The 21,829-nt window shown below is 44.0% G+C and overlaps 1 protein-coding gene across 2 annotated transcripts in view; it reads left to right on the top strand.

Moving 5' to 3' along the window:
* Positions 1-8,530: 8,530 nt before the first annotated feature.
* The window catches only part of ANO9 (anoctamin 9), a 52,664-nt gene continuing 39,365 nt past the window's right edge, over positions 8,531-21,829 (top strand). For both annotated transcript variants that reach the window (XM_079970238.1, XM_079970236.1), the window contains exons 1-2: positions 8,531-8,833; positions 19,405-19,461. Coding sequence is in view for 1 of the 2 variants with exons in the window: in XM_079970236.1 (XP_079826362.1) it covers positions 8,828-8,833; positions 19,405-19,461 (63 nt within the window). In the remaining variant the exon portion in view is untranslated. The remainder of the gene's footprint in view (positions 8,834-19,404; positions 19,462-21,829) is intronic.

The following is a 21,829-nucleotide window of genomic DNA, read 5'->3' on the forward strand; positions in this document are numbered from 1 at the left end:
TGGGAATTCCAAAGTTCAGACTCCTCTTGCCATTGGTCCACCCACGTAGAGTCGCGGTGCATGCCTTGTACTCCATGTGTGGCGCCCAAGCTTTATCCTGGTCACCAAGTTTAATACCAAAATAAGCATGGTAAGCAACTTTATGCTTTGCCGCACCAATTTATGGAAGATTTCGAGGTTTTATGACTTCAAACTGATCCCTTTTCGACATAATCACCCAGAACTATCGGACCTGAATACTTCTTGTAATTAAAAAAATCATTTCCAATCAAAACAATTATTTGACATGGCATTTTACCCCCACCAACTTCTTCTAAAATGCTCCACACAAGCGTACATGTGAACAAAAACGTTAAAAAATGACATGTGGCCATAGCTCAAAAACTTGACCTGATTGAGCAAAACCAATGTGATTTTTGGATTCAGCGCATCAGATTCGTCCTAAATCAACTGAAAAAATGCAGACAACAAATTTGTTGTTGACCAGTGTTATCAGCAGACACCAAATTAGGAAACACCACTTACTCTCATAAGGTTGGGTTCATTGCTTTATAGGTGTGAGAAATCCTATCCCCCCAACCTTCCATTCTTTCAAGGGAAATCTGCCAGGTGTTGCATGGCAGCTGTGAGCAAGATTGCTGACCAAAGTGGGTGTGGCCCAGAGCCATCTCTCCTACAAACGCATTCTTTCTCTTTTCTCCCCTTTCTCTTCCTCCTTTTTCTTTATCTCACTCCCCCCTTCTGTCTCTGTTCTCTACCCAGCTGGTTTCTGCCCCCGCACCCCATGCAGCAGTTAAAGGTAAAGGGACCCTTGACTATTAGGTCCAGTCGTGGCCAACTCTAGGGTTGCGGCACTCATCTTGCTTTATTGGCCAACGGAGCCCGCGTACAGCTTCCAGGTTATGTGGCCAGCATGACTAAGCCGCTTCTGGCGAACCAGAGCAGCACACGGAAACACTGTTTACCTTCCCACCAGAGCGGTACCTATTTATCTACTTGCGCTTTGACGTGCTTTCAAACAGCTAGGTTGGCAGAAGCAGGGACCTAGCAACGGGAGCTCACCCTGTCACAGGGATTCAAACCGCCAACCTTCTGACCGGCAAGTCCTAGGCTCTGTGGTTTAACCCATAGCGCCACCCGCCATGCAGCAGTTAGGCACCACTAAAAGCTTATTTAAAAAAAGAACAGAAAGCCTAATTCCCATTAGGGGTGAGGCTAAAGACAGGAGGCTGCTGCAGACTGAATAGGGAGGACATGCTGACCACCTCCAACCCACAGGCTGGCAGCTCCCCATCACTGCTTTGTAGTGAAGGACAATGTGATTAAACTGCCAGAATCTGAAAACGCCTACAACAAAACTGAATGCTGCAGAAAATTGCCATCTGGCAAAAATTGGGCAGCAGGTTTGCAGAAGCCCCTCCAAAAAAGCCCAGTCAGACCCAGCACTGGGCACATTACAGTACTCCCTTATTTACTAGCTAGAAAAACTAGCAGATAGTGTCCCTACACCTGTATAGAGCCCACGTCTTCAGCGTCTGCATGGGCTGGGTGTCGGGAGCACCTTCACCGACCTTCCGATCACAGGAATGCAGAAACAGCAGAGCACAGCATTCCTCTGGAACAGGTCCTGGTGCAGTGGACTCACATTTGCTATTGTGAGCACCTCAATAGTAGCAGAGTAATGGAAGCAAAACAGTGGAGGCTTTGTTGCATACCTAATTTTATTACTACTGGTTAAACAAGACAAAACAGAATGGACATGCATGAGAGAGTCAGCTCTCTCATACTGTCACATAGTCTCTAGAAAGATCAAAGAAAAACCTGCACAGTGCTAGGGCCGGAAGTCTGGTAGAGTGGTTTCCGTCCCCTCCTTTCTCTGGTACAGAATGTAAAACAAACATGATCTGTTGATCTTTGCAATGGGAGGGATGAAAATACTGCCTCCTATGAGGAATATCAGCTCCCACTCTCCCCCACCCAGAAAATAAGTGGAGTATGGAAGGAGTGGTGGTTGTGGCAATGAGACAGCATTACTATGAGTTCACTTTGGGAAACAGGCGTGTAATTCAGGATAGGACATACATAATGAAAACCATAGTTGGTCAGTTACATTGAAGCCCTGCTGTGTGCCCATCTCAAGTGCTTTTGTGTGACTGACTGAGATGTGCTGTTGAATTGTGATAATGCTTTTGTTTGCTTTGATGGAAGGTGTGTGTGTGTGTTAGCCTCTGGCTTTTGCATGGCTGGAATGTAGACTCTTGTACAAAGATAAGAGTTACATTCATTGCTTTAAAAAAAATTAAATGGACTTTTAGGTAAAATACGGAGAGTTAGGAAAGAGAAACAGAACCAGGAACAATAGACATCAGGCGGTTTCATGTCATAATGAACAGACTGGGCAAGTCAAATTTCACACCCTATCTAATACACAAAAGGAAATAATAATCTTTTTTCTAATCATTACAGATCACAAGTGGCAAGACAACATGGTATCTTCAACAAACTAAGTTTGTTGCTTCCCAGGCCTGCTCCATGTATAGTTATTTCAAATCAAATGTAAGTTTCCACTCCACTGCATACTGTACTTCTTTTGTCAATGATATGGCAGTTCCCACAACACAAAGTCCACTCCCCAAAGTGTACAGGTTTGCTTGATGCAGTAAGGGCCAGTTCTCAGACCAGTTTTATATTTGTTTTTGTAAATTGCCTTGGGGTCTCTTATTACAACTGAAAAACAATATAAGCATGTTTATTATTGTATTTATTAAAATTAGAATAAAAGCATGCATGAAAAGAGATGTACCTAGGGTCCCTTGCACCCTGGGCAAAAAGCTGTATTGGTGCCCCCCCCCCCAGTCCCTTGTGCTCCTCTGCTGGGGTGCCCAGAGGAGCCTGCATGCTTCGCCTGGCTGCCCATAACAGCAAAGGAACAGCCTGGGGAGCAGACAGGCTTCTAGCAACTCCGAGCCAGAGTGGACAGACACGCTTTTTGCGGGCCTGCACCCTTGGCAGGGGCCAACCTAACCAACTCCTAGATACGCCCCTGTGCATAAAATAACATAATGGGTGCCTTTGGGATATGTTTTAGAAATGTCACAAACCTCAAGAGGCCAGTATGTGCGTCAGCTTCCTAACACACACTTGCCCAGCCATTCTCTTCAATACACATGCACGAGTTTCCATGTATAAAAAGTTAACATGAGAATCAGCATACACACACACACACACACACACACACACACACACACACGAAAGTCAGATAGAACAGGTTCTTAATGCACTCACCTCTTACTCAGCAATCTCACCTAGAGCACGCTAAAATCAAAGGGATCTCCAGCTTCTTCAATTTGCTTTTGGAGCTACTCCTTAAAAGTATTAGCATCCAAATACGAGAACACTATTATGCACAGTCAATTACGGACTGAATTAATCATTATGCTAAGTACTCTGCTAAGTAGGCCCCCTGCCAAATGGGGGTTCTTGTGATGCTCTAATTATCTGGGAGCTTTCCCAATATGGAGAGCATACTCATATTGATGCTTGTATTGCAGCCTTTTAAAATTCCCTGTGGTTTGGAACAGGATAGCTATTATTTTATCACAAGAAAGCGTGCCAAATCTGTAGTGGGTGGAAATTGAATATTGAGAGCCTGCTTGGCACAAGCAGTAGAATTCTTTAAACTGCAGGAGGCTGGGTGCCTGGCTGCATATATCTATTTCCATTTTTATATATGAACGCTGGCCAGGTAGAAAGGGTCACTCAGAAATTTGGAGCCCTAAAAGATAGTTCAGCTTTTCATCTGGCCATATTCCATTCCACTTGGTTTGTTTGTTTATTTGTTTCACAAAATCCATACACTACATTGTTTTTTTAAAAAAAACCTCATAATGGTTTACAAAGAGCAGCAAGGCCTAAAAGGTGGAATTCAAAAGTGTGTGGGGTAAATATTTGCATATGCAGGGTAATCCAAATTATATGGGAACTAGAATTCAAAAACATATGCTCCCCCCCCAAATTAAAAATCCAAGCCTTGTGGCCAAGATTTGCAAGATCCTGTGATTGCCATCTAAGGCCCTTCTCTATGTGTGTCCTCCACAGGAGGTCCAGAGAGTGGCAACATGAGAATAATCCTTTTTAGTGGTGGCTCCCCAATTGTGGAATACACTTCCCTGAGATGTTTGCCTGGGGGCATGTTTATCTACATTCAGGCACCAGCCAAAGCTTTCCTTTTTACCTGACTTTATGTGCCTGAATTTGAAAGGTTTTCGTTGGTTTTCTGTTTTTTTGTTTTTTTATAAGTTTATTTATATGCTGACAGACAAACTTGACATACATACATATAACAATTAAACATAAAAGTGGGTTTTTTTAAGTAAAAAGATGTTAATACACAAAACAGAAAAACAATATTAAGAATATTAAGAAAAAGAAAAAGAAAATAATAATTAAAATAAACACATAATCTCAAAAATAAGTGATATATGTAACCAAATTTCATCTCCATTTTCTTAGGTTTTCATTGGTTTCATTGTAATTGATTTCAATGCTTATTTTGTGTTGTCAGTTTGTTTGGGCCATTTTTGTGAGTAAAACAACTAATAAATATTAATAACATAAAAAAATGAGTGTGTTGCACAAGAGTAGCTAAGCCAGGGCCAGACCTAGCATTAGGCAAACCGAAGCTGCCACCTCATGAGTTTATGGGTCTTTAAAATAAATAAATAAGTAAATACAACCCCCCCCAAAAAAAAACTACAAAGCGACGGAGAGACAATGGAGAAATATATATGATTGCATCAGGTGCCAAACAATGTTTCTGCATCAGTCTGGAAAAAAAGATCATTGCAGATATTGGGCCCTAGACTAGGAATGATAATGCCTTGGGCACAACAAATTTCAATAAGTGCTGTTATGTATGAAAAGGCAGTCTGCCAAGGCCAAGATAGAATTCTGCTCTCTAGCCAGAAGCAACAAAGAACTGCATGCAAGTGAGTTCATGGAATTCCACTCAGGCAAATGAGCAGAGAGGAAAAGTATTCTCTCTCTCCTCTGTGTCCAGCATAGAAAGCAACCAGAGGTGCAGTGGACTGCTGCAAGAGGAATGGAATCAATTCTCTTATCCTTCTCTCCTTGCCCCCAGTAGGCTGGTAAAGAGTTTCGCAGGATAGTAATTTCGTGTGGCCTTGTTTACAATACCATTTAAGAATTATATACAGTGCTTTTTCTGGGGGTACTCAAGAGAACCTTTCCACCCCCCCCCCACCCTGCAAATATTAAAAGTATTACACTTACTGTAACAATTGCATGATGAGTACCAGCACCTTTTTTTTCTGTAAAAAAGCACTGATTATATACATTTCATATATCACATGTTTTTCAGCATAAAAACCCAAACAAATATAAAAAGGGATCCATCATGCATACAATAAAGCAGTATACACTAATACTTGCAGTCTTGTCAAAAGCACAGTAGATGGTGCTGTAAGACAAGTCAGTCTCAAAATGCTTTTATCTCGCTATTAACTGAGCACTACAGGTTCACTTATTGGATAGCACTGTGCAGCTATGAGACTGCATATACACCATACATCTGAAGTACATTATCCACAAATAATCCTGGGAGCTGCACTTTGTTAAGGGTGATGCAAATTGTAGATCAGTAAGGGGTCAGCTGGTTCTTGCCCCCCCCCATGCATTTTAAATGTAAGGTGTGTATGCACACCCTATTTCATAAAAAACACAGCTTGTTATGAAAATGTGCTGACCTCCACACCCAGTTTATGCTTCCAGCTTTCTTCCAGAGTATGCCACAAGATCCATTGCCTACAATATGTGACCCTCTGGATTCTGTTGGACTTCAACTCCCATCTTACCTAACCATTAAGCTGGGGCTGATGCTAGCTATAGGGCAACAATACTGGGTGGCAGTGGGCAGTTTTCCCATCTCTGGTTTACAGCCAGACAATACATTCCTCTTTCTACCAGTTGCTCGGAAGATTCATACGTAGCAAGAATACCAGAATTAAAAAATACTTCCATTTAAGGTAATTATCAAAGGGCATATATTTAATTCTTAGTAAGCAGCAGAAAGACTTTCCAGTTTTACATGCTTACTTATGATTTGGCATTTCCTGTGCCTCTATGGATTAGGATAGCTTTGTATGTGATGCTGCAGATCCACAACAGGAGACCATCTGACCTTCACAAAGACAAGGACTGGATCCTGCTGCAACAAACCCCAGTGTCAACTCTGTCCCTATATTTGCACATGTAACACTATTATAGGGCCTAATGCCAGTTCCTGGGAACTCAGGTCATTTGCACATCTTCAAAAACAATATATGCCATCACTCACTACTGCCAGTGCTTTTCTGCTGCTTACACGGGACCTGCTTGTCATATGCCAGCCTTCCCCAACGTGGTATCCCCCAAATGCTTTAGACCAGTGTTTTTCAACCAGTGTGTTGTAGCACCCTGGGGTGCCTTGAATGATAGCCAGGGGGTACTGTGGGCCTCTGTCCCTCTTTCCTTCCCTCCCTCCTCTGACTTCCTCTTGCGTCATCTGCCTCCCAAAGGCTTGCACTGCTGTTTATTGCAGCAGCCCTGGCTACAAGCTTCACAGGCAAATGATGCCTCTGGGGCTTGCCAAGGAGTGCTGGTTGCCAGGAGCTGAGGTGGCCTCAGAATAAGCAAGCAAGCGGGCAAGGGAGCCCAGCCAGCCAGTCTGCCAGCCCTTGCTGTTGGGAATGGACAGACAAGTCCCAGGCCGCTGTGAGGCAGTTTGAGGAGGCACCTCTCTTTGGGGTGGGTGGTGGTGGGGGCATCTCAGAGACTAGGGGTGGCAGCAGCTGCTGCCCAGAGCATTCCCAAGGAAAGGGGAGAGGAGAGAGGAAAGGAGGCTGAGGGAACACTCCACAAGGGTGGGTATTTGAAAAAGGGTGAGAGGCTGCCAGCTCTGCAGGCAAGGAGTGACAAAACTGGGCTCCTGAACCCCACAGGGTGCCACAGAAAGAATGTAGTTGGTCAAGGGAGCCATGGACTCAAAAAAGTTGAAAACTTCTGCTTTAGACTAAAACTTCACTCTGCCCCACCAACATGGCCATGCTGGCAGGGGCTGACCAGTGACTGGGAAACAGGAAATTTAACTCCATTTACGTACTCCATTTCTAATTTTATAGATTGATTTCATGGGACAACCCTGAATCCTAATAATATTAAAGAGGAAGGGTATGCATCCCTATACATATCCCCCGCTCTGTTCTTATTTATTTGGATTATTTATATACAGTGGAACCTCGGGTTACAGACGTAATCTGTGACGGAGGCATGTCTGCAACCTGCAGCGTTTGTAACCTGCAGCGCCGTGTCTGCACATGCTGCAATTTGGTCTTCTGCACATGCCGAAAGCATGATTTAGCGATTCTGCGCGCACGGTGAAACCCGGAAGTAACCCTTTCCGGTACTTCCGGGTTTCCCACGGTCCGCAACCTGAAAACGCGTAACCCAAAGCGTTTGTAACCCGAGGTACCATTGTATTGCCCTTTGCACATGCCACAGGGATCATAGAATTGTAGAGTTGGAAGGGACCCTGAGGGTCATGTAGTTCAACACCCTGCAATGCATAAATTTCAGGTGAAGCATCCTTGACAGATAGCCATCCAACCTCTGCTTAACAACCATCAACAGAGAGTCTGAGGGGTACCATTCTATTGTAGAACAGCCCTTATTGTCAGAAAGTTCTTCCTGAAGTTTAATCTGAATCTCCTTTCTTGTAACTTGAATCCACTGGTTTGGGTCCTGCTCTCTTCTCGCTCATCTCCTTTCTCAACTTTAGACTGTAAGCTTCCTGGGATGGGCACCTTTTGCTTATATAACTGACAAAACTGGACAGCACCATAGAAGCAAACCCATCATAAGTAACAGATAGCGAGCGGCTTTTATATGAAGTGTTCAGTCCTTGGCTAAAGTCAATAGGGGTCCAGTAGAAACTGCAGCTTTCACCACTTTGAACACACGCTGAGAGCCAGTGGTGGTATGGTGGTTAGAGAGTGTTGCGCTAGGATGTGCAGAACTATGGTTCAAAACCCTACTCAGCCATGAACTTCTCTGGGTGACCAGTCACTGCCTCTCATCTTAACCTACCTCACAAGGTTATTGTGGGGATTAAATGAGCAGGGGGAGAACCATGCACACCACCTTGAGCTTCCTGGAGAAGAAAGTGAGATATAAATGCAACTTATAAACTATTATTATTATTATTAATAATAATAATAATAATAATAATAATAATATCACCACCACCCATTATACTTCAGTTCTGAAATTCTGCCTACTGAATTAGCTGGGACTTGGGTGATTCTGGTTCTCTAAACACACAAACACACGGAAGAAAACCATTGTGGCTTTTCAGCTGCCACAGCAGTATCAGTCTGACACATCAATGGCGGGAAGTGCCTGCTTTGTCCCTCCCCAGCCACTTGTGGTGCCCAGGTAAGGCGGAGGGGGCGGAAAGGGCACGCTCGCTTCCTCCTCCTCTTTCCTGCCTGTGGCAAAACCCGACAGGCGGCTCCCTCTCATCGGGAAAGGAGAGAATCGCGGCGCAGCCAGGCAACCTCACGCGGAAGTCCGCACTCCCAGAGCCGCGGGGACTCTCTGAAACCAGAGAGGACGACACACAGGAGTGGAGAGACCTAAACGAAGTGTCCTGGGGGTCCCTGCGGATTGTTCCTCTCATGCTGCGGGATCGAGCTGAGTTCTAGCAAGGAGAGATCTTGTCTTGATCTTGCTGCACGGGGAAAGGGGAGAGAAGCACTTGCTTATTTCCACCATGCAGGTAAGGGGAAAAAGAAAAGCGCATATGCAAAGCCCCCTAGAGAGCCCGCCTTTTTCAAACTGTTCCGGTAGCTTTCATGCGGTCCAGCCGCTTCGGCTCTTGCCTTTATGAACGCTGCTGGTCTGCCCAGTCGCCTTCGCGGCAAGGAGAAAACTGGCGCGGTCCTTTAGTGCGAGGATCGAGCGAGGGCTGCCGGGAGCACCTGTAAGGTGGTGTGGCCAAGGGCGGCCGGACAGAAAAATCTCTTGCTCTACTGAGTGAGCTATGTAGAAGAATTGGGTTTCCATTTGGGAACAGTTTATGTCATCTATTTTTGCAAAGTGCACTTTCCCCCCAAATTACGGTAACTTCGAGACCGAAAGTATAAGGGTGTGTTTATATTGGTGTGCAGCCGGATCCTGTGAAGCAACTGCCACTCAGTTCAGGAGGGGGTCCTTACTCTCAAGTAAGTTGGTATGGCACTGTAGCCTTAACTGCAATGGATACAACAATATTTAAACAGTTACTTGTTTTGTTGTTTAGCTTAAGTAGCTAACTGACAGTTGGGTAATTTATGTTAAATAAGCTTATCTAGCACTGCAATAAAAGTTTCCCAAGAGTTTCATACCTCCTAAGGCAAGGGTGGTGGCATACAGTCTGCTGAGCACGGGCAGAGGGGGGAAGAAGGCTGTAGTTGGTTCTTCCTTCCTTATTATTTGTTCCATGTCCCCACCATGTACACCTCCCCCCCATTTACTCTGCATCCACTAGTGTGCTTCCACTACATTCTGATGTGTGTCCCCCACTCCCCGCATCCAGCTTCGATTTGAATTGAGAAAAAGAACGACCTAGCTGCCTTTTAAGCTGTACGCAGCCTGTAGCACTGAAGTTTGGATGCTGATGCTGCTCCGACCACAAAATAAGGAACCAAGAAACCACTCCAGTCCAATGATTAAAAACCATTACCTTTCCTTGGGGAACATTTTGGGAAGCAGCATTCTGTGTTACAGGATGGCTGGGGCAAGAGATTACCTGATTAAACAGTGCAGTGGTTTGTGGAACTTCTTTATGCAGAAGCAATGTCTGTACCTACCCTTTAAGCTTCCCCTGGACTTGTTAACTATCCCTGTTCTACTCCTTTGAGTACTACTTGAATCCTTCCGGTTCCCAGATGACAAACACCCTATCTGAAAATGTCCTTAAGTGCCATTAAATGTCCTTAAATAATACTTGGAGCAATTAATTAGGATAAAATTTCAGATTAACCAATAGAGGCAACTTGGATGCGGATCAAGGAGCTGCCCGTCTCTTGCTCAATATTTTCTGTTTATATTCCCAAACAAAGCAACACTGAACCCTAACTGTGTGTGATGCTTTGAATCTGGGTGATTCTCATGCACCTGAGCAGCTCTTGAGCACATTTGTATCTGAGTTACAGGGGAATATTTATTTAGTCCCAAAAAGAATATAGAGTCAGATGAAGAACTAAGGTGATAACAAGTTTTCAATGTAGTGGGAGTTACAAAGCCAATTTATCTAAACATTAATACAAACTGTTCCTAACCTACCCTGCCAACCTAAACCATTGTGGCTTCATAACCTCAGTCTTTTAGCAGCTCATCCAAGCTCAACTTGAAGTGAAATATGCACTAAGAATGTAAGAATGCCTGTAAGGGACTGGTTGGGCACCAAGCTCCCCTCCCCCCCCCCCCCGGTTTCCCAGAACCAGAAGAGGCATAAAGGGGGGGGGGAGCAAAGGCAGACACACAGGCATAGTCTCAGATTGCTTAGGAAGAACCCTGAAGGGGGTGGTTAGGAAGCTGTGGAGGAGGCAGGGACCTACAGTCTCAGCAACTGCTTTAAGGGGCAAGACCTGCTGGAGAGGAGTTGCTGTGCTCATTAGGCCTGACATTCTGCACAGGTCCTGTTTTTGCTAATAAAGAGTTAACTCCAACTGGCTTGGGTGATTTACTGCTAGCTCACTCAGTCACTGGCAGATGGTGACTACAAGACATGGGCATATCATTACCCTATCCCGGATCTTTCTTACACATTAGATTTACTAAACTTTCTTGCTCATACTTCCCAATTCTTCTGGAGGAAAACAAATTACCGGTATCTAATTATGGAATATCCCTCATATTGAAAATTCATTCAAAGGCATAGCGATGCCTACGGGTTATGCATAGATAGGCATTAAAATATATGAACGTATGCCTCACTGGCCTGATTCGCACATCATGTTAACACATAATGTTTTGTCAACCGTTGGTTTAACTAACTGTTGGTTTGACACAAATAAGCAGGCTGTTCGTGCATATAGCTCAAAAGTCCTCTCTTTGTATCTTCCCTGCCCATGGTCACACTGGGAGCAACATGACATAAACCTTGGCTTGCCATGTTGTCTAGATCTGGGCTCATGGTTTATTTTTCTTCAGACAAATCACTACCAACAGCCAAGAGATCTCTGCTTACCACTTGTGACTTGTTTGGGGAAACAAAGCACAAAGACAGATTTGGATGCATCAACAAGCCAAGGACTGTGGTCTGTTGCAAAGCAGAGATTTTTAGCAATGCACTGTAGCATATTGCTTGTTCACATTAAACATTGACTATGGTTTATTGTGATGTGCAAATACAGCCTCTATTGTCTCTTAATACAGCAGGATGAAGCTACATGTCAGGTGGCTCTTTTATTTTTGGCTCATGCTTGGGTAGTATGCACAAGCATTCTCATCCATCCTGCCTCACATATTTGTCTCAATGAAGTGTATGAAACTGGCTGAACCGAAACAAGAGATAGGACAACATCATTAGTGGATTTTTACAACTCTACCCTTCTCTTTGGTTGTGAAGATTTTCTACTTGGAAAAAAACAGTTGAATTACTGGGTTAGTGAAATGCTCAGGAGGATTTAACAACCTCTTATTGTGTAATAACATTTTCCTTAAAATTCTTTTTTTAATTATTTTTGAGCAGAGCATTTCTGCTCTGAAAAACACAGAACCTGAATTAGGGACCACAGCAGATCTCGAACACCTGCTGCTTACCATAAAAATGCTATGCTAATTGGCCCTGTATGACGGAAGAAACTAGAAAATAAATCAGTAGAAATCTATATTTTGAAACACCCAGTGCAGTTATTCATTGGTAACAATAATTTCTTTTGACCCCCCCAAATGTTAGATTTCTACCATGCTTACACTACTTGCTTTTGCTAGGCTGTCAGATCCTCAGTACTTGGGCTGGTTCTGATAATGGAGAGCCTGCATATAATCAGAAGCAACAACAGAGGAGACATCCAGGATAGAGTTTGTAGCCCAATTTAGAAAATAAAACCAACACTGCTACACAGTGGAGTAAGCTACACGTCACACTATGCTATAATTACTGTGTGAGAGATACTAAACACATCAAGTGTCATTTGCATAAGTATGCTGACAGGTGTTTCTTTACTGAAAGTAAAATGTTGTTGCTATGATATCAGTTCCTCGGAAGTTATCAGTATGCATCTAGTGGACCAGACATGTTCTTCTGGTTTTGGTATTGTCAGCTGAATGGTTGGTTTCACAGTTGGGCAATACTCAAGATTCTAATCAGTGTTTGAAAATCCACACAGAGTTATAATGTCTACTAAGAAGGAAGTAACTAGAGATATGTACGGTATGTTTGTGTTGTTTCCGCATGTATCCAAATGCTGTAGTGTCAAATGCTGCTGTTCCAACCACTTCATTCCATTCCCCCTCCACCTGCAACAACCAGTCAACATTCTATGTCCATTCTATATCTTCATTAGCCTGCATTTTGGGAGTGGGTTTCATCCCTTACAGTTTTTTCCTAAAGGTGGTTTTTTTGTGTGTGTACTTGGTTATACCTTGAAATTTCCCCAAGCCTGCTGATATTTCCTAGTGTGTCATTTTGTTTACATAAGGCCAGGCACTTGGAGAATGAATTCACTTGGTATATGATATGATGCTATGATGACTATGTTACTTTTGTTATAACTTAACAAGGAATATGGGGTTCTGGCATTCATCAGGCCTTCTTCGATATATAAGCAATGAGCTGAGCAATGGACTTCGTTGGAGCAATTCCTGCTATTCCTGGAAGCTCCCACAGGTGTGACAGAACCTAACAGTACTCACTTAGGTAACTTAACTATGCCTGAGCTATAGCATTTCAAACTTGCATGTTTGAATGGTCCCTTCCCCCCTCCTCCATACACATAAGATCTCTCAATTTTTCTGTGTAGGTGTGTTGGGGAGTATAGGGCAGAAAACCATGTGAGTGTGAAGATGTAAAACCAGACAGAGGCTCACTAACAGTGAGAATAAGGGCTGTGAATGACTTGCTGCCTCTGTCCATCTTCCTCCCAGCTGCCGGTCTCTGCCCCATTAACCTTTCCCAGTAGTGTGGTGGTTCTCAGTTTGGCCAGAATGAAGACAGTGAGAATACACACTTGTTCATGTAAGCAAATAATATGCAAATAAAAACTATCAAAAAGCTTTTGACAATGTTTAATGTCCATCACCAAAAAAGTTTTTATAATATTATATTATTTCATTATTTTATTTCTGCTTGGGGAGGGATAAGCACTGAGTCAGCACTATTGTTCCTTGTTTTGCTTTGTTTTGTTTTGTTCTGTTTTGTTTTATTATTATTATTATTCTGTTAAATTATTATTTAGTTTGTATTTTGCCTTTTAAGGGGGAGGGTCATGGCTGCCTGGGAGTGGGCCTCAGCCAATAGATTGGGTGGGGCAGGTTCCACAGGGGGAGATGTATTGGGACACCCGATCTCGGTGATCACGGGCAGGAGGAGGAGTTATGCTAAGACCAGACCATGTCATTACCGAGGAGGCAGGTTTAGTCGTTGTTTGAGGACTATCCCTGCCTCCAGGTCTGGTCCTGACCGGAAGGATACAGTAATCAGCAAGGGAAACCCACATGACCTGAAAGTGTTGCTGTGCAATGCCAGGTCAATGATGAATAAAACCACTGCCATCCACGACCTGATTGTGGATGGAGGATTTGACCTGGCATGTGTGACAGAGACCTGGTTGGATGAGGCAGATGGGCCTGTCCTTGCCGCTGCTTGCCCACCAGGTTTCTCTTACGCACAGCAACCCAGGTCATGTGGGCGGGGAGGGGGGGTTGCAGTGATTTTTAGGAAGTCATTAGTCTGCACCAGGCGTCCTATTGGGAAGACCCAGTTTTCTGAGTGCATGTTCTGGAAGTTGGGCAATAGGGGCAGTACAGGATTCCTACTGGTGTACCGACCTCCCCGCTGCACCAAGGATTCCCTGCCCGAGCTGCTTCAGGTCGTGGCGGATATACTCCTGGAGACACCTAGCTTGGTTGTCCTGGGGGATTTTAACATCCATGCCGACACGACCTTACAAGGGGCAGCTCGGGACTTCGTGGAAAGCATGGCCTCCATGGGGCTGTCCCTGAATAAGTCTGGCCCAACTCATAGCCACGGACATGCCTTAGACTTGGTGTTTACCTCTACGGATGTTGGTGATCTGACATTAACTAAAAGCGAAACAAAAGAAGTGCCATGGTCAGATCACTTCCTGGTGCAACTGGACTTCTCCGCAACCCTTCCCCTCCGCAGGGAGGTGGGACCGATTCGGATGGTCCGCCCCCGCCACTTAATGGATCCAATTGGCTTCCAGAGAGTGGTAGGGGATGCTTTATCCCAAGGTGATGGCCTTTCAGCTGATTCCCTGGTGGCACGCTGGAATGCGGAGTTAACCAGGGCTATTGACTGTCTGGCTCCGAAGCGCCCTCTCCGATTGCATGGAGCCCGGACAGCCCCGTGGTTCTCCCCGGAGCTGAGGGTGATGAAACAATCGTTGAGACGGCTAGAGCGCCGGTGGCGGAAAACTCATTCCGAATCAGACCGGACACGGGTTAGAGCTCAACGTCGAGCCTACCAAGTGGCAATGGCGACGGCGAAGAGGGCCTTCTTCGCCGCCTCCATTGCATCTGCAGAAAACAGCAGCAGGAGACTTTTTCAGGTGGTTCGCAGTTTATCGGAACCACCTGTACCACCGGGGCCTGGTAGGGACCCCAAGATCTCCTGCAATGCTTTTGCAAAGTTTTTTGCAGATAAAATCGCTCAGATTCAGAAGGAAGTAGACTCCACAGTGGGAGCAGGGCCAGGGCGGGAGAGTGCTAGAGTTCTGTCTGGTCCTGTTATATGGGATCAATTCCAATCTGTTACCTCCGAGGATGTGGACAGGCTGCTTGGACGAGTGAAACCGACCACCTGTCTTCTTGATCCTTGCCCATCCTGGCTGATAAAAGCGAGCCGGGAAGGGCTGGGCGATGGGCTTTGCGGGGTGGTGAATGCTTCCCTCTGTGAGGGAGCCTTCCCAGACCCGCTGAAAGAGGCGGTCATTAAACCGCTTCTTAAAAAAACATCTTTAGACCCGGCCAATTTGGCCAACTATCGCCCAGTCTCAAATCTTCCATTCTTGGGCAAGGTGATTGAGCGGGTGGTTGCTGAACAACTCCAAGCACGCCTGGAGGAAACGGACCATTTGGATCCCTTCCAATCGGGATTCAGGCCTCACCATGGGACTGAAACTGCCTTGGTCGCGCTGGTTGATGATCTCCGGCGGGCTAGGGACAAAGGTGAGAGCTGTTTCCTAGTTCTGCTGGATCTCTCAGCGGCCTTTGACACCATCGACCATAACATCCTTCTGGACCGTCTAGAGGGGCTGGGAGCTGGGGGCACTGTTATACAGTGGTTCCGCTCCTTCCTCCTGGGCCGTGTTCAGAAAGTGGTGGTGGGGGATGAGTGTTCAGACCCTTGGGCCCTCACTTGTGGGGTACCTCAGGGTTCCGTCCTCTCCCCCATGCTTTTTAACATCTATATGAAGCCGCTGGGAGAGATCATCAGGGGGTTGGACTGGGTGTTCATCAGTATGCAGATGACACCCAGCTCTACCTCTCCTTTAAATCAGAACCAGTGAAGGCGGTGAAGGTCCTGTGTGAGTGCCTGGAGGCGGTTGGAGGTTGGATGGCGGCTAACAGATTGAGGTTGAATCCTGACAAGACAGAAGTACTGTTTTTGGGGGACAGGAGGCGGGCAGGTGTGGAGGATTCCCTGGTCCTGAATGGGGTAACTGTGCCCCTGAAGGACCAGGTGCGCAGCCTGGGAGTCATTTTGGACTCACAGCTGTCCATGGAGGCGCAGGTTAACTCTGTGTCCAGGGCAGCTGTCTACCAGCTCCACCTGGTACGCAGGCTAAGACCCTACCTTCCCGCGGACTGTCTCGCCAGAGTGGTGCATGCTCTGGTTATCTCACGCTTGGACTACTGCAACGCGCTCTACGTGGGGCTACCTTTGAAGGTGACCCGGAAACTGCAATTAATCCAGAATGCGGCAGCTAGACTGGTGACTGGGAGTGGCCGCCGGGACCACATAACACCGGTTCTGAGAGATCTGCACTGGCTCCCAGTACGTTTCCGAGCACGATTCAAAGTGTTGGTGCTGACCTTTAAAGCCCTAAACGGCCTCGGTCCTGTATACCTGAAGGAGCATCTCCACCCCCATCGTTCAGCCCGGACACTGAGATCCAGCACCGAGGGCCTTCTGGCGGTTCCCTCATTGCGAGAAGTGAGGCTACAGGGAACCAGGCAGAGGGCCTTCTCGGTAGTGGCGCCCGACCTGTGGAACGCCCTCCCATCAGATGTCAAAGAGATAAAGAATTACCTGTCATTCAGAAGACATCTTAAGGCAGCCCTGTTCAGGGAAGTTTTTAATATGTAATGCTGTATTGTTTTTAACACTGATTGGGAGCCGCCCAGAGTGGCTGGGGAAACTCAGCCAGATGGGCGGGGTATAAATAATAAATTATTATTATTATTATTATAGTTGCATAAGTGGGATAAAAAGACTGATCCTCTTACAGATCAGTGACTGGTTAAAGAAAAGGAAGCAGAGAGAGGAATAAATGAACCAGAGTTTATTCTAACATGCAACTAGACACATTTTGTGCAGTGTCAAAAATATTTGTGCAGTGTGAAGTAAGTGTTTTGTGCAATTGGGCATATGAGATTTAATAAGGAACTAGGTTGTTTTTTAAAAAAAGGAAACGGATGAGAAAAAGAACTTTTAAGTTGAAAGGATACACAAAAGAACTGAAGTGACTGAACAAACATAGGGGTAAAAAGAAAGCAGTGTAAGCAAATTTTACTCTCTGTCCCCCTCTAAACATCCTTATGGCACAAGCTTTGTGCTTTTCTTATCCAGCAAGCAATAAGCTTTCCAAAGGCGAAGAGGTGTGATTTAGTGTTCAGCAGCCAGTGGCCAAAAGTTGCCTCCAGCAGCTACAGTTCTTCACAGGCCTTGAAGTGGCTCCTTCCTGCCCAGCTCTTCAGTAGAACTTAGGCCTGATAGCCCAGGTAGCACAGACCCCTGACTCTCCTTTTAGCTCCTTGTGCAGGCTCCTTAATCCTTCCTTCTCCAACATTTCTGTTTTCTTTTCTCAATTAAAACAGCAGCTGTGGCCTAGGACATGTCTCTGTGTCATACAACAGTTCCCAGGACTCCTGGAGCTTTGTTTCCATTTGCCTGTGTTAAGTTTTGTCCTCCACAAATCCTTGAAGACACATATCCCATGACTATACTTCTAGAAAGTTTGGTTCAATAGAAAGCAACATCTCAGAGTGACTTCAGATTGAGACCTGCTAGGCAGAACAGACTGTGAGGGTTTGCAGATTGAACTGCGTAGGCCAAGGAGTAGAAAGCATCAGAGAAGTTGAAGGAAAAGCAGTGTAGTAAATGATACATGGCCTTGAGGCAACAACACAGTTTTGGAGAGCCATTTTGTGAAGAGCCTCTGTTCATCCTTAGCATATTATAACAGTAAATATAAACATATTTTATAACTTATTTTACAGGATAGTCATTTTGTAACAGAGGGTAAATATAAAAATTGTAATTTGGGGTGGGGGCTTAGCTTCATATTGCAAGCAAAGGGAGTCTCAGTAATGTACTCAGCTATAGGCTAGTTCTAACCGAGGGTTTATTTATTAAATAAAATTATATGTTTTATTTGTATAAGTAAAATATTTATTGGTTTATTTTATTTATTAAATGAGTATACCAACCTATACCCACAGGTTACAACATAAAAACACAATATAAAATTAAAAATACATAATAATAATAAAACAGCCCAATAACCCCTCCTCTCCCTAGTTACAACTGAGGGCGACATCCCCTTACTCCTCTATTCTTTTCAAGGCACGTCTATTTTGCTTGTACCCTGTCTTTTTTATTTCTTCAAATTTCCTGTCTTTTCTTCCTTCCTGTCTCTTTCTCTGTCAGTTCTTGTTTTATCTGCCCTCTTTCATGTTTCTTTCAGTTAAAAAAAAGTTCAAAGGCCAGCAGTGTGCTGACTGCTTGTGCAGTAGGAGAAGCTTCGAATAAACCCAGAAATGGACAGTTCTCACAATGGAGGAATGTAAGAATTGCCCCTCATTGGTACTGCAATGAAGCAAAGCTAGCTGTGCCCTCATTAGGCTTAAGTCTGGCTGATGGACATCTGTACAGATTTAATTGCTTACAAGTAGTTTTTGCAATACTTAACTTGTATTCTTTATAACGTTCAACAAGTAAGGGGCAGGATTCAGTCCTCATCTCCCCAGGCAGACAAGAAACGCTAAAGAGAACCAGATTCGTTTCACTGGTTAAAATGAACTTTTGTTTCGCTGGTTAAAATGAACTTTTATAGAACATAATTTATACTCTGATAACAGATACTCTGATAATGTATGATAGTGAATAAGTACAGTATCACCTTCACTTGGTTAATCAGTAACTTTATTAACCTGCAACTCTGAACCCAATTTAGCTCAGATCCTGAAAACGGTAACTTTATGGCAATGCTTTATTTGTCTGGGGCAAATAAATGCACCAAACTATTGTTGTCAATATATAATGTAGGAAAAATTAATCACCTTAGTTTTTTGTTTCTTGGATTTCTGCCTCAGCAGTTTAACTTAATGCATTCATTTCAAGCCTTCTCTTTACAGAGGTAACGATCAATACGGTAAAGGTAAAGGTAAAGGTAAAGGTGCCCCTGACCATTAGGTCCAGTCATGGATGACTCTGGGGTTGCGGAGCTCATCTCGCTTTACTGGCCGAGGGAGCCGGTGTTTGTCCACAGACAGCTTCCGGGTCATGTGGCCAGCATGACTAAGCCGGTTCTGGCGAACCAGAGCAGCGCACGGAAACGCTGTTTACCTTCCCGCCGGAGCGGTACCTATTTGTCTAGTTGTCTCCAATCATATTCTTCTTATGATACTTGTGCTTTGACACTTATTTCGTGTTAGAATTATCAACACTTTGTTGGTTTTGCTCCTGCACCTTTAACAGCAACCTTCTGTCTAAACACTTAACAGGTGAAACTGTTTAACTTAGCAATGAAACAATTACATTTACAGGAGCAAGGCCAGCAAAAAAAGTTGACAATGTTTAGGAATTATGGGAAAACAAAGATTTGATAAGTGCAATGACATTTTGTGGTCATAAAAGAAAAGCTATCTTTTAACATTTAAAATTTCTTTCTCTAGGATGAAATTGCGCTGATGCCTTTATCTCCCTTTGAAGACCACGAGGCTCTAAGCTCAGTAAGTTATAGACCTTCATTTCAAGTGGAAGCCTTTTAAAGCCCAGATTGAGGTTCCTTAATTTTATTTTTTTTTTCAAAATGGAGATCCAGAACAAGGCCTATTCATTGTAATCTTAAATATTGCTCAGAGGTCAGGCATGCTGGCTAGGAATAATGGGAGTTGGGAGGCAATCAAACTTCATCTGGAAGGCTAGAGGTTTTTCACCCCAGTCCTAAACTAATAATACTGGTTACTAACAATTTATTCTTTTATATATTTCCAGCCAGAGAGGTGCTGGGATGGGGAAATGAGTGCTATTTGCTGATTTGCCTCAGACAACAAAATGTCTTGGGTCAGTCCTGATTGTTACCAAATTGCCCCTTCTTTTAAAAAGGAAAAAAATGAGGTGGAAATTTTATGTGTTGAGCAGAATTAATGATGTTAGGTTCGCTGGTACTGTAGTTAGGAGATGGTACCTAAAATCCTTTACCTCAGCCAAGCCTGCCAATTCAGTAGAAGGGTGAACAGGATACATGAAAATACTTGGGTATTCTGAGCCCCTTGGCATTTATCCTGATTTGGTATGTGTATCTGTTAGAATAGTGTTTGAGATGTCAGTTATCTGCTCCACAATCATTTTTACATGGATCAAATATCAGGAAGATGTTTATTTAAAAAATTACTTTTAAAACTGAATCCATAGGGAATGGATGGTTGCGATTTATTGGTAGAGGGGTGAAGTAGTATGGGAATACTATAGTTGAAATTTCTCACCTGTTTTATTTCTTTTTCTCAGTAACCCTAACTTTTTCTTACTCATTGCAAACTTGGTTGTCTAAGAGGGCGGTGAAATGGTTACCTGTCAGGGAAAAGTTAGAGTTAGAAGTTTACAGTTTCCCAGAGGGAAAAAGCTTTCCCCAAGGGGGAGAGGAGAGCAGTGAAGCTAATAGAAGAGAACAACAGGGAGGGACCAGCTGTTCCCAGGAAAGGCAAGGGTTAAGTTCTAGCTCAGATTGGGAGGAGGGGAGATACAAGCCAGCTCTAGCCAGGAGGTTAGAAAAAAGAGCGGGAAAGCGAAGGGAAGGGCGCCTTCTCCATTTTGAGAGTGGCTGGTCACGGAGAAGCAGAGCTCAGAAGGTATCTGAAATAAGTGACTCTGAGGAATAATAGTTAAGAACCGTTTATAAGATTGTTTTGTTAATACGCAATAAAAAGTTATAAAAGAACAAGAAGCGTTTGTGTGGTGATCTGAAGAGGACAATGACCAGGCCTGACATTACCTAAAAACAAAATAGGGGTTTCTGCATACTCTGAGGACTCCCCAGGTATGTAAAAGCTGCAAATGGAAAGGAGACCCCCTGCTTCCTAGTGAGGTCTACACACAAGCAAAGCCCTTGGGACCGTTATACTGGGACAAATATCTGACAGCTGTTGCAATACATTGGAACAGTAGAGAGAGAAAAAAATAGTGACCTTCCAAAAAACTTTGGAAAATTTGATAGATGTAAAGCTCAAGATGGCCACCACCAAATAGTAATGTTTTAAAAACATTTTCCCTTGCAGAAGTCTGATCACTGAATACTTGTTTTGAATGCTTACAGATTGTTGTACATATGTTTTAATTAGCACTGTCAATATAAAGTGGTCCTGAACAAATTTCTTCCAATGCATCCAAGCTGGTTTACAATTTTAAAATGCTAAAAACAAATAGAAGTTATAAAGTACTGAACAGCAGAGTTCTCTCAGATTGTTGATGGTCTCTTCAGAATCTATTAGAAGGCAGGAGCTCTCTGGCCTAGACTTCTGCCTTCCCTCATGGTACTTTTAGTATGGTAATTAGTATGTAAAGTAACTTGCAAAAGAAATTATTCTGACATAGAACCATAAAATTGTAGAGTTGGAAGGGACCTCAGAATGATCTAGTCCAGCACCCCGCAATGCAGGAATCTCAAATAAAGCATACATGACAGATGGCCATCCAACTTATGCTTAGAAACCTCTAGAAAAGAGTTCAGCACCTCCCGTGGGAGACCGTTCCAATGTCAAACAGCTCTTACTGTCAGAAAATTCTTACTGAAGTCTAGTTAGAATCTCCTTTCTTGTAATTAGAATCACTTGAGTCCTCACCTCCAGAGCAGCATTCAGCAAATTCTCTTTATAGCTTGCATGGAAAACGAATGTAACTGGAAGCAAAATGAAATTTCTGATACTGTCAATGCACTATGTATACAGTTAATTATGACTGTAAGTTGATTGTGACTTATAACATTTCAACTATACAATGGATTTTCATCAAACCAGAAAGGCAGCACTTCTGCAATTTTCCTGAATTTTTGATAGATGCTAAACTGGCAAAACTGAAAACTGGAGATATGTTACGAGTGCA

This window comes from Podarcis cretensis (genome assembly GCF_951804945.1).
Source record: "Podarcis cretensis genome assembly, chromosome: 1".
NCBI classification, from domain to species: Eukaryota; Metazoa; Chordata; class Lepidosauria; order Squamata; family Lacertidae; genus Podarcis; species Podarcis cretensis.